General features: G+C 29.1%; 1 protein-coding gene across 1 annotated transcript; it reads right to left on the bottom strand.

The window, feature by feature from the left end:
• Positions 1–3,709: 3,709 nt before the first annotated feature.
• On the bottom strand, positions 3,710–5,627 carry LOC129957691 (uncharacterized). Its single transcript, XM_056070150.1, has 2 exons — positions 5,083–5,627; positions 3,710–3,854 (listed from the first exon to the last, which is right to left on the bottom strand). The coding sequence occupies exons 1-2, from the start codon at positions 5,350–5,352 to the stop codon at positions 3,744–3,746; spliced, it is 381 nt and encodes a 126-aa protein (XP_055926125.1). The 5' UTR covers positions 5,353–5,627; the 3' UTR covers positions 3,710–3,743.
• Positions 5,628–13,934: the final 8,307 nt, after the last annotated feature.

Raw genomic sequence — 13,934 nt, 5'->3', positions numbered from 1 at the left:
TTAAACAATAAAAAAGTTGTTTGATATAAATTCACTTTGTATCCAGCACAAATCTGCAAATGTAATTAGAAAACTTGTAATAATGCTTTCTGGAGCCACCATTTTGTTATTAGTCAGCAATAACTGAATAACATGTGGTACGAATTTACCATAAGTTAAGCTGGTTCATTTCAATTTTTTAATAAGTAGACTGTATTCTCATTCAAAAGCCAACTTTTTATTTTATCGAGGTTCGACGACCCCGCAACGAACTCAGTACGAAACTGTTTTTGAAAGCTGATCCCATGTCAGCAGGGTTACAATAATTTTACCGCTGAAGCCAAGCCAGCGTATGTTTGCTACATTCCTTACAAAAGGTGGCAACAACATGAATTACAAAAAGAAAACATTAACGGCCGTATTCACCAAACCGGTTGCTAAACATCGGATCGTTCAACCCATGATCAACGATAAATCATCAACCAATGATCATTGGTATTCACGAACGGTAATTTCACGACTAAGCATCAAGGTTACGACAATCAGCTTTTTCTGCCTTTTTCAACCGGAAATGGATCTTCATTGGTCTATATATATCACATGATTATCAGCTGATGGGTGGCGCTGTTTCGTGATTTTGTTGTTATTTTGTTTCTTTCCCAGATGTGTACAAGGATCAAACGAGAAAACGAAGGTGATATTGCCTAGTGATAATCTCACCGATTTGCTTACATGATATTATAGCTTTTCGTAGGATTGTTTCTCTGACTATACATTATTAACCAAGTATATTTTAAATTTCCACTGTATTATTATGTAATAAAACATTTGAGCATTTGCTCTCTTTTGAATTGAGAATATGCATATTAGCTGTGCTTTGAATAGTTTTCCAATGAATTAAACTTTTACAAAAGGTCTATCTGAATTAAATTTTTGAAAAAAATGCATATTAACCTTAAATTAGTTCATTTACTTATGGAAATATTTACACATTTTTTATATAATTCTAGAGTATATACATAAACAATAGAAATAACAAACTGCTGCAAACTGATTTCGCAAGTGAGGAGTTCATTGAAGTTTCTTCTAAACAATGAATTTAACAAAAATTGTAGTATCCTGTATTTTTAATATAATAAAAGAGGAGGAAATGTAGTGTATAAAATCTTGCTTACAAGTATTATGACTTTCATATTAGTAAATAATTTTCATTTACACAAAATATTTCAATTTCCAAAGGTTATTTAAATTGCAATGATATCTCTGGCAATCCCATATAATTGTTTGCATGAAGTTTATAGCATATATTACAAACTTCTCTTTAAGATTGTTATTAGACTTTCAGCATTTATTTTTAAACAAATAGGTTTTAAACTTCCACAATATATTATATTTAAAAAAAAATACTAAGATTGTTTTTGGTGTCAATATTTAAATATGTATTAGCTGTCTACATATTCAGTAGTGTTTGAGATAATTTTTTTCCCTCAAAGCGGAATAAAAGTAAAAAATACTTATTCTGTGGTATGCTTTTATTTCTATCGAAAAGCAAATATGGAAAAATTTTCTTTTATTAACTATCAGAATATTAAATTTTTACATATATTTTGTTAAAAAAGATATAAATTTATTGTTATAAATGTCAGAATATATACATATAAGAAGAATATATACATTCAGAATATATGCTGCAAATCAGAAGATTCAAATTATAAACAAAAGTCAGTGAAAATTGTATATGAATATTGAAGACCAACAGCTATTTCACCAAAATAAATATTCATTCAATAAATTTGTATAGTATATAGTTATTGTGGAAGTGAAGAAGCTCATTTATACCTCATATCTAAAACTTTTTGTAAACAATGAATTTAACAACTCTTTAAATTTGAATGGGCTAATTGTTAGCTTGACAACATGTACTTGACATTACAAATCAGTATAAAAATAATGTAAATATTGATGAAAACCATACTTATTTTAGAATTGATATCCCTGAATGAAATAAATGATTAATTTGCACATCATAAGCATTCACTTTTGTTCAAATAAATTGAGTGGCAAAACATCTACAATTAACAATACATTTTTTAACACTTTCTGCTTGATGATTCAAACTTAATCAAAAAGCAACACAGGTTAACTTGATTAGCCTGTCAGAAACTAGTAATGATATTTTAATTCTTTCAAGTAAATGTGAAATTCCATTTGTTTCAACAAGTTTTTGTCTTTTTCTTTTTTTTTTTTTTTTATTCCCAGGATTTTGTACCAAAAAAGTTATTAATTTTTTGATATTTTAACATTTAGTTTCTACTCATACTTGAATAATATCTGTCACTTTATTATATTAATTTCCAATGATGTTTTTAATTATTCATATCTTTATGACAATCATTACTTCCTGAAATCATAAACCTATGAGCACAACATCTAACTAAATACTGTTAAGTCAGCATAATTTCCTTTGTTTAATTGTCAAATTTTTCAACTCAGGATCTTATGTATTTAAACAAGGAATCTCTTTCTATATTTAAATTTGATGAAAGATGATCCAAATTGAAATGTTTAAAAAAAGTAAAAGAATTTTTCACAAAATTTTTTTTCTTGAAATCATCTTAAATATTATTCTAATAGGTTACATTAAACTGTCAGTTAAGTTAAGTTGAATTTTTAAAATAAAAACCTCTTTTTTTAAAATTTTATATTTGCATCATAATTTGTAGAAATTTGAATTGACTCGGATAAGTTATTATCTATACTTGTTTTTCAAATTCCAAAATTTTCAAATCCCAATTAATCTATTTTCTTTGTTTTTCACACACTTCTCAGAATGTCTTAAAATATGCAAAATTAAAAAAGGACTTCTGTATACAAAAATCTATTTTATTCAAATTTGACTCAAAAAGTAACATATATGAATTACAAAAGAAAATTCTGACAGAGAAATTACAGCTTCTACAAGCATTAAAACAAAGTTCCATTAAAGGTACTTTAAAATATAACATTCATGCTGATTATTAATTCAAAATTCTTCTACAAGAATTACAAGAAAATGTCAATAGAGGTGCAACATTAATGCTGATTCTTAATACAAAATTCTTCTATATGTGTCTTTTTATTTCTCTAATACATATACATATTGTAATAAGATAATGAGCACATAAAACCACTAAAAAATAACTACACTGATATGAGCCATACATGCATGTCATTTTCTATAAATCATAAAGAGAACAACATCAAATTAAAAATACATTTGATTTTCAAAGATGGAATAAGGAATTATTTAGTCATTTCTATACAGATAAATTCAAAAAATAATCAGGTAGAGAATACATTAGAAATAATGTTAAAATTTGTTATGTAATGAGAAGGAAAACATTAATAAAAATTGGGAATCATTTTCAACAGATAACAAAGGCCAAAATTTGATTTCTTTAAAAAATGTTAATTTTATACACATTGTTGAAGATTAAAGCTGAAGTAAACTGATATTGTAAAAGAGATTAGCTATATTGAGTGACTAAGCACATTATTATATCACACAATTTATAAGTAACAAAAGTAATTTCTTTAAATTTCTAATTATTAATCATAATAAAAACTGAAATAATTCTTTTTCTATAAAATAAATAATAACATAAAAAATCAATTTACTAAAAAAAAAAAAAAAACTTATATACCCATGTGAAAACAGTGTACAGTCATGGAAATGAGTCATACAGGAAAGTTTCAAAAATACAAAAAGCAATCCTGTATAATCATCACCAGACAGATGAAAAAGATTTTTTTTGTTTGTTGCTTTTCTTTCTTTTTTTTTTTTCAGGAGGAAAAGGCTGTTCCTTATTTCGTCCATATCTTTGCAAGTCTTTAATCTGAGAAATGTGAAATAAGAATTTTATTATAATATTATAAATAAGTAATGAAAAAAATTGCTAATTTAACAATAATACTTACATGACATACTTAAAAATTGATAGTATAAACACAAATTTTATAATTTATTTGATTATAATATTAAATATTTTAAATATTATAATATTTGATATAAGTCAAAAATTCCATTTTTTGTAACTAAATTTAGAATTCATTTATACAGTACTTTTTAAAACTTTTATATATATATAAAAAAAAAGACATAAGATATTCTATTCTCAATCACTAGAAATGTGCATTCTAAAATATTTGTAAGTGATTTCAGATAACTTTGGAAAATATTCTACAGAAAGAATATTTTTTTTTTTCCTAATCTTAAAATATTATTTGTTCAACGAAAACATATTTATTATTTAGATGGTTTTTTCTCAAAAGATCTTCTTGCTTTATTCATACAAAAATCTGCCATAATCTTTGATACACAGTGGTATAATGGTAGGGGTAGAAGAATAAGATTTTTCAATATGGAATAAAGCATAATTAAAATGTTAAGTTTATATTGCAAATAATCTTTAATACTTGAATTCTTTATTATATTTTTACAGATTTACAAAATTGAAAAATAAAAGGAGCAAGGTTAAAATTGATTAACATGTACACTGTCTATGTAAAGAATGGGAAAATTTTCTTATAGCATAACAAATGCAAAAACTGTTACAGATGAATTCTAGTTATAAAAGTAATATTAAAAGTTAATTAAAAATGATTTGAAAAAATATTACATACATTCATTATCAATTTTTAATAACTTATATCGCCATAATAACATAATTAAAAAAACTATAAGACTACACAAATGATATGAATATGTATAGATATGAAATAACTTATTTTATTAGCAAGTCATTAGATTAACCACATAGAAAATATGCAATAAAATGTTTTTAATTTAAGCATTTTAAGGAACAAAAAACTGTAAAACAGTATTGACAAAAAACAGTATAATCGTACTAAACTTGATGAGTTTTCTAAAAGGTATTAATAAGTTTAGAAAATTCTTTTAATTATAATTCCTTTGCTTCAAAAATTTGAATGTTCACGGAATTATACAAATGACAGATTCTAATTTTAATTCCAGAAAATAATAATCAAAAATCAACTCGAATATAATAACAATAAAAAGGGATTCCCATATGAACGATGTAAAAGGGATAAATGTAAACATACCTCAAGTCGCTCAGATTCATTATTTGGTAGGTAAATGAATCTTGGCCTCATTTCAGCTATACATCTAGATACTTGATTTATAGCCCGGCAACATGATGACTGGCTAGTTTGATTGAAATCACCAATTATTTGTTGATGACTTCCTGAAGCAAAAAAACGTAAGGCAATACACAATTTCTCTTCAGTAGTTACAGCACTGTTTCGTAAGATATTGGTGCTTAATTTCTCCTTCTCAAAGATAAAATGCATTGGAAACAAAATCACATTCATCTAACAAATCCACATCAGAAACTCTGTCAGTGTAAATTATTCACCTCCAATCTGATATCAACTGCAATAATTCCAATGTATCTAAATCCTCCATGTTTGTTTGAAAACTAATGTAACAGTTGTCCTTCTTGAGAACTGCGCATGCGGAAAACCGTTGATCAAATTTGATCATCGGAAGTCCGTGAATCAAAAAATGGGGCAAAACAGGGGGAAATCGTCAACCGATTTGGTGTGGTGAATACCGATTTGACTGCTGATCAGCGTTTAATCATCAGCTGATGTTTAACAACGGTTGGTGAATACGGCCGTAAGGTTCATAATAAAAAAGTAAAACCTCATAATGCATTTTATTATAATGCCAAAAACTAAAAATCAAATGCAAAAATTATTTGACGTCAATTAATGGTTTTCGAAAATTACACAACATCCAGGTAATATAAAATTCAGAAGTGACATTGTATAAACATGTATGATGGGAGAGCCCCTGGAAAATATTTGTACATTTTAAATGTAATTAGAAAACTAGTAATATTCACTTCCACTTAAGTTTAGCATTATAGCAGTTGTTATTTTTGCAACAGGAGTTTGTTTATTTACATTAATTAAATTTAGATACAATTTTGTACAAAAAAACAATGTAATATTCATGTAAACATTTTAAAACCTTCTACGTACATTCAAAATTATCAGAAATTTCATCAAATGCGAATAAAGTAAATTAGAAATGCACTCACGATTTTGTTTAATTGTTTTTGACGGCATATCGCTTACCGATTTCTTTTTCTTCGAAGAGTTTTTCTAACAAATTACTGGAATAGCTATATTTAATAAATGGACACACACTGAATGAATTCTTCAAAATGATCGAAGCATATCACCGCCTTCGAAGGTTTGAAAAAATCTATACCAAAGCTATCAACCCAAGTCAAGATTGTTGAAAGGAAAATAAGAAAACATTTTATCATAACAGTCACTCTTGTGTTTCGCATTAAAGCATGCATCCATTAGCAAATCAGTATTTCCTATTTTAACACATAATAAGAGGAAAGAAAATGACTCAAAAATTATAACTTCAAATGTAAACAAAGAATCCGCTTCATACTTGGCGTAGAACGTTAATGGCAGACTGATAGACGAAAGCGGTGCGAATGAAAAATGCCATGCGCAGAAGTTCATGACATGTGACTTTTACGTCACATGAATTGACTCCATTACTAAACTCCTCGAGATAGCTAGGTGGTGGATCTTTTCACCTGCGTGGTTTCGCATCCTTTCATTAGCGACTACAGTGAAAAACCACATGTGGGAATTCCTCATCCAAGATATATTGAGAGTACCTTCAAAGAGAAAAGGGTGTCGAAAAATCTGAATGCTAAATGACCGTATGACATTGTAACACGTAAACCGTATGACATTGGGAACAGGACGAATTTGAAAATTCATTTCGGGAATGAGATTTAGTAGAATGGTAGTATACATTTAGAATGTTCACTCACAAGAATATTAAAGCGCAATGGCCAGTCAACGAGAAAATGACCCTCAAACTTTCTACATAGCTTATATACTATTAATGTATCTCCGTCGTCGAAATGCGATTAGTATAGTGGTTAAGGTGCGTGGTCAATATCAAAAATTTTCCTGATTTATTTCAAATTCAACAATTTATAAAAAGCTTTAATTAATATGTTTTCATTTTTTTATGCAAAAATAAATATTTATTCTCCTAATTCTTGGATCATAATTTAATTTTTAGAAGAAAAATAATTATATGTATGAATGCATTTTTTTAAATATTCTAGAATTACTTAAATTAAATTAACAATTTAAAGATGACTTTAATTAATATGATACTCAATTTTTATATGGAAAAAATAAATGTGTTTTCTTTTGATACATAAGTTATAACTTATTTTTTAAAAGAAAAATAATTATATTCATGTATATTGTTCTTAAATTATAACTATAATTTAATTTCCAAATGTTAAAATAATTATAAATTTAAATAGTTTAATAATAAATTTTAATAATTTTAATTATAAATTTAATCCTAACTATAACAATATTTTGAAATAACTATTTTTATCTTAAAAATCATTAAAAGTTTTAAATTTTTGGTTCTTCTAAAAATTATAATAAAGATAATAAAGTTAATTTATAATAAAGATAAAATATTTATTATAAATTAACGAAGCTGTATATATATCTATTTATATCGGGAATTAAAGAGAGCGGCTGAAATAAATAAAATCATATCGGCAAACATTCAAAATGTTAATAATCAAAAAGAAAAATTAGAAAACAGGTGTTAAGTTATGGAATGTATAGAGTCGCAGTGTATGGAAGCCAGAAAAGCTCTCAGCAAAGCATATCTGAAGAAGGTGATTTGTTCCGCTTGTGGAGAATTTACCCTTACTTTATTAGGCGTATGCCTTGAATGCAAAGAACCAGTCCCCAAGTGGAAGTCTTATAAAGAAGTAAAAGCTCCCGACGGCACTACCTTATATTATGACGATTCAACCCCGGAATCAAAAATGGATACACAAGAAAACACAGAAAATTGGGCAGACAGATCAACTCCTGATACAAGAGTCACTACATCCACAAGCACCCACTCGACAAACTCCAACATCTCCACTCCAATAGAATCCATCACCATTGACTCTACACCTTCAACTCCTAACGCAAATGCTATACCCAAGCTACAATCTCTCTAAAATTCCAACATTGATGTCACTATGGCTTACCGTAAAGCAAAACAACTTTGTACTACCACAGACAACTTCAAACTTGTTTCTCCAAAAAAAAGATGCGAACAAAGGAACAATTCTCCCGTCTTCAAGAAGTAAATGATAACCCCAACAAATTACAAGGCTCCATCAGCCTAGTCATTAAAAGGAATTACAACCTCATCCTCCAAGAAATCAACAAAAAAATACCCTGACACAGAAAATAAGTACCAGAATGGGCACATCCAAATTTATCCCAAAACCGAAGAATCCAAGCAAGAAATCACCAAATTCCTGCAAAACAAAAAACAAGATTACATCCTGAATGAAGCCCCCGAAGAAAGACCCGTAAGAGTAGTGATCAGAAGACTTTCCATCAACTCGAACCCCGACTAAATTAAATCAGACCTTAAAAGAAATAATGATCAGAGGACTTTCCATCAACTCAAACCCCGGCTAAATTAAATCAGGCCTTAAAGGAAATAATCACCACATCGAGCTAATTAGCCAGATGAAAAATTTCAGATTGAAAACCCCACTACCCCTCTTCATCATAGAAGTTAGAAAAATAGGCAACTACAAGAACATCTACAACATAAACCATCTATGCTTCCTGACCATCAAAATAGATATACTGCCACAATATGCTTCAACTGCTCAGAATTCTACCACTCAGCAATGAACTGCCGCATCAAACCCCGCTGTATTAAATGCAACGGGGAACACATCACTCATGACTGCCATAGCAAGGAGAAAATCTCCAACCCTGTTTGCATCAACTATAATACGACCGACATCTAGCAGCCTGGAAAGAATGACCAGCCATTCCAAGAGCTCCAAAACCAACAGCATCCAACCCAAGGAGAACCTACGCAGCAGTAACCACAACAAAAAGAACCCAAATCGACAAGAATAACCTCACAATAGCTCCTGAAATCGGCACCATCAGGCAACAACCCAGACGTCCCCAGCCCTCCCAAGCAACTTCAAGCTGCGATACCGACGACATATTGGAGATGAAAAACTACCTAAATGACATAAGAGAAATCAAGGAACTTCCCATCGAATTCCCGAATATTCTCCAGGCCATTAAATTAAGTAAAAAAGCAAGAAATAAACACGAAAAACTGCTGATCATCCTAGAGGCTCTCTTCCAAGAAGACTCAACTCCAAACAGCACCCACCCATAGCCAAAATCAAGACTTCTGATTGGCCCGCCCTTACACCTCCTCAATACTACATAAGCCGATGTTCCTCTTCCTTTATTTAAAATTGAAGAGTGGTGCAGATAAAACCCACGCCATCATGTTCCGCAAAGGCCAACCCAAAAAATCAATTAATCAGCTCTCCTTCTTCGATGACGATCTAACATAGGACACAGAAGTTAAATACCTCGGCCTCATAATGGACTCGAAACTTATCTTCAGAAACCATGTTAAATACAACTCAGATTAATTCTGGGCTAAGGTCCATGAAATCGTTCCACTAATTGGTCACCATTCCCCGCTTTTCCTCAATAACAAAGTCCAACTCTACAAGATAGTGATCAGGTCCATCCTGACGTATGCAGCCCAAATCTGGAGACTCGCAGCTAAAACGCACAGGAACAAACTCCAAATTCTTCAAAACAAAATTCTGAGAATAATCATCAATACACCTTGGTATTTTCGGAACGATGTCATCCATAATGACATGAAAATTGAGACATTGAATGCTTTATCACCAAACTTTCCAGGAATTTCTTCCTCAAGATAAAAGATCACACCAATCCAAAAATTGCTCAACAAACTTATTTTGCCCACTGCAATAGTAAATACAACTACCCATATGCCACCACCAAATGGTCCCTTCCACTTAAACCACCATAACTCAGAAGCCTCTTCCATTAAGTTTTCCATTTTCAACCTGCATTCCATCATTCAATTCACTTCTGCTCTCTTTCATATTCAACTCCATGCTTTTCATTTTGTCATCCGGTCTCATGACCAAACCTAAAGTGCTTGTTCGCTAATATTTCTCAGGGTTCCCAATTCAAGTTCCACAGTCTCTCTCATACTGAGTTGAAATGCTTTGCACTGGCACTCAACAAAGAATCTAAATTCAGTCAGTCCTACCCTAAGTTTCGTCGATCGTGGATGGCGAACCTTCGGGGCGCTGGCGCCAATAATTTTATTCCTTGTATCCTTGTGGAATGCATAGGCAGATGGTTCAAAATTTTTAGTAACATACGATATGTTTCGTGTGCTGCGCGATTTTCTGAAGAAAAACAAGTATTTTTTGAAGGTAAATGAAATTTTTTTTTTTTTTTTTTTTTTTTTTTTATCGATTCCTTTACGGTTTCTCTTGCGGATAATCATTATTTATAAATTTGGCAGATGTCAAAATATATCTAACTTGTAGGAAATGTTTTTACGATAATTACCATTCTGCTTCTTGAGTGTAATAAAAAAATTAATGAAATATTTTTATGATGTCAGTAATTTAATTAACATTTATCATCATTTAAATTATATATGTAATTATTTTTCCGATTAAAAATAAAATTATAATACAAGTATTAAGTCAAGGATTATTTATTTTCGAGGGAGATTTATTTTTAAAACATTCGTTTTTGATTGATAAAAGAGTTACATATTAATTGAAAGTGTCTGTAATTTTATTGAAATAATTTTTTAAAAAATGCGTTCATATCTTAATATTTTTTAAATTATAATTCAGGTATTAAGTGAAAAGACATTTATTTTTCTATATAAAGATTGGTATCATATTAATTGAAACCATCTTTAAAATGTTAATTTAATTTAAATATTTAAAAAATGCATCCATATTTATAATTATATTTCTTTTTAAAATTAAATTTTAATCCAAGAATTAGGAGAATAAAAATGTATTTTTGCATAAAAAAATAAAAAAAACATATTAATTAATACTATTTGTAAATTTTTAAATTAATTTGAAATAAATTTTTAAAAATAGGCAAATAAAAAAAGCAAAAAATTCTAATGCAGGATCGAACCTAGACCACCCGACTGTTACGCCAATGCCTTAGCAACTATACTATTCGAGCCTCGATAACTGCGACATATTATTAGTATATAAGCTATGCAGAAAGTTTGAGGGCCATTTTCTCGACATTGACGGGCCATTGCTCTTTAATATTCTCGTGAATGAGCATTCTGAATGTATACTACCATTATACTAAATCTCATCCCGAAATGAATTTTTAAATTCGTCCTGTTCCTAATGACATATGGTAAGCCTAAAGTTTGCAATGGCTTTCAATTAATGCTGAAGACTTTTTTAAAATGGTTTCATCGTTAAATTTCCTTTAGATCAAATTAATAATTATAAATTAAATACGATAAAGATAAGATTTAAGATTAATACTAAATAAGAAACGCAGACGATTTTTTTTCACTATGAATAAAAAATTAAACGATAAATTCGTGCTTTCTATAACGAAACGTTATTGTTTTTAATTAAAAGAAGAATATTTGCAAACGATATTTAATTTTTTTAAGTATATTTAAAATGCAGAGATAAATTTTCAGTCCTTGCCGATAATACTAACTTTTTGCACTTGTTAAAAACTTCAAAGCTTTTCAATAATATAAACTTTGTAGGATGGCTAGATTTGAATATTATAATATTTGTACATTGATATTATTTATTTTGCAATAAATACGGAATTATTCCATAGCAATATTACTATTTCCTACGATTGCTTCAATATGTAATATTTCATTTCTACTTATCGCCAATAGATTAATACATCTTTGGAGATCTTTTTTGATTCGCTATTATGCATTTGATAAACGAACCCACACATGCTTCAAAGCAGTAATGGTTGTCTTTTATTATTACAGCATTTTTTAATACAATATATTTTTAGTAATGCGACATACATCAAATCAAAAGTCCATCAAATTAACAAAAGCTCTGGAATAACGACGTTCATTTGTAAAGCAAAATATAGAGAGAACTGAAAAACAAGTAGCTTCTGCAATTTTTAAACTAATTGTTTTTATATAAAGTGCCCATTAAATTTTTTCTCCCTTTATTTTTATTTAATTAGTCTTATTCAAGCTTTTAATCTTTACCCCACGTAAATTTAAACAACTTCAAACTATGAAAATAAAAGAAAAGCAGAAGTTTTTTGTTTAATTTTTTTTTTTTCAAAACTGCCAATATAAATTGTTGATGTTAGAAACAGTTAAAATTGGGGATTGAAAATCTCTTTTTAGCTCCTAACTTCGAAGCAAATAAGGCTTTAAAAAACTTTAAATACAAAATACAGTAGTTGTTCGTCTTAATGAGGTGCTAATTAGGCTAATTTGATTTATTTTTCTATCTTCAGTATTATAGGAGTTGCAGCGAAATGAAAATTTCAACCCCTCACCATTTCTACCCTTTTACAGCTAGATGACCCATTAACGAACTCATCTGAGATTTTTACATCTCTAACAACATATTTTTGATGTGAAAACTTCGTTTTCACATTAAAAAGCTGAATTATTAGGATAAAATTTGCAACATATCTAGAAATCCTCAGTGTGTTTTATTCCATGTTCAATAAATTTTGCAATTATTCAAACGAAGAATTGAACATCTCAAACTTTATTCAAAATAAAAATCTTTTTTATCTCAAATACATTGTAGCAAAGCAATGTTTTTGCTGATTTTTTTTTTCTGATGTTGTTAACAGTAGTTCTGAGTATGAACTAATTCCTCTTGTTAACGCGAAGACTTTAATTCGATTATTGTACTTCAGTTATTCCTAAACCTAATAAGGACAGAAAAATTAATTCATATAGACAATATCTCTCGTTTCTCTTTTCTCCAAAATTTTTGAAAGAAATTTCATTCAGCGTTTTATCAATTATTAATTAATTGACAAAAAAAAAATTCTTCCTTTTATGAATGGTTTCCCTTTCCTCAAGGAAAACCAGATTGCAGTATATAAAATTCATTACGGAATTCCACAATCATAAGAAATACTTTCTCGGAACTAGTAGAGATATTAAAAGAGCATATGATTCTATTTACATCGTTGGCTTCATACTGAAGTGTCTCCAGCTTGATATTATCGAAAATATTTTTAAAGCAATGCACAACCTTTTTCAAAATCAGACTTTTCACGTTTGTGGGAGAAATTTCCTTCCTAGGACTAAAACTGTTCAGTAAGAATGGTCTCAAGGTAGTGTTGTATCAACAATTCTTTTTTTTTTTTTTTTTTTTTTGCCTAGCGAATTTTTTTTGAAATTCTTGATGTTCATGTGGAATGCTTAATTTCTGCTGATGGCATTTTTATCTTTTGTGTCCATAAATCTTTAGATTACGTTTCAAAAATTGGCAGAATACAATTGAAAATGACCACAAATGATATATTCATTGGAAATTTAATATTAGTCCTGGAAATTGCTCTATAGTTGAGCTATCAAAAAAGAAATTGCAATTGACTCCCCGAATTACCATCCTTTATTTTCCTCTCCCATGGGAATTATCTACTAAATATTTAGGCATCAATTTTTCCAAAATAAACCAAAATGTTATATCAAAAATATTCGATTTAAACCTTTCAGGAAAAGAAATGCTTTAAAGTCTATTGAACAAAACTTACGGTCCTGAACTAAGGACTTTATAAATATAACTAACAATAACAGTATAATATAGTAGTCAGCTACTCTTTACCAATAAATTTTTTGAACACTCAATACAAAACCTACACTTCCATACAAACTATAGCTTTCAGAATAGCACTTGGACTGTCTAAAGGCTCCAAATATAGTAGCTGTAGGAGAAAAATTAAGAGACAGTTGCACAATTTTTTCTCAGGCAACTTGCCAATTGCGCTCA

Source organism: Argiope bruennichi, chromosome 11 (assembly GCF_947563725.1).
Source record: "Argiope bruennichi chromosome 11, qqArgBrue1.1, whole genome shotgun sequence".
NCBI lineage: Eukaryota > Metazoa > Arthropoda > Arachnida > Araneae > Araneidae > Argiope > Argiope bruennichi.
The sequence above is the reverse complement of the archived record's forward strand: the minus strand, read 5'-3'. Positions and strand labels throughout refer to the sequence as shown.

What these genes read in the sequence shown, in the direction of transcription:
- LOC129957691 (XM_056070150.1), bottom strand. Translation starts at nt 5,352, where the DNA reads ATGAATGTGATTTTGTTTCCAATGCATTTTATCTTTGAGAAGGAGAAA. An exon ending in ATGAATCTGAGCGACTTGAG is followed by an intron (nt 3,855 to 5,082) that starts GTATGTTTACAT and finishes CACATTTCTCAG; the next exon opens with ATTAAAGACTTGCAAAGATA.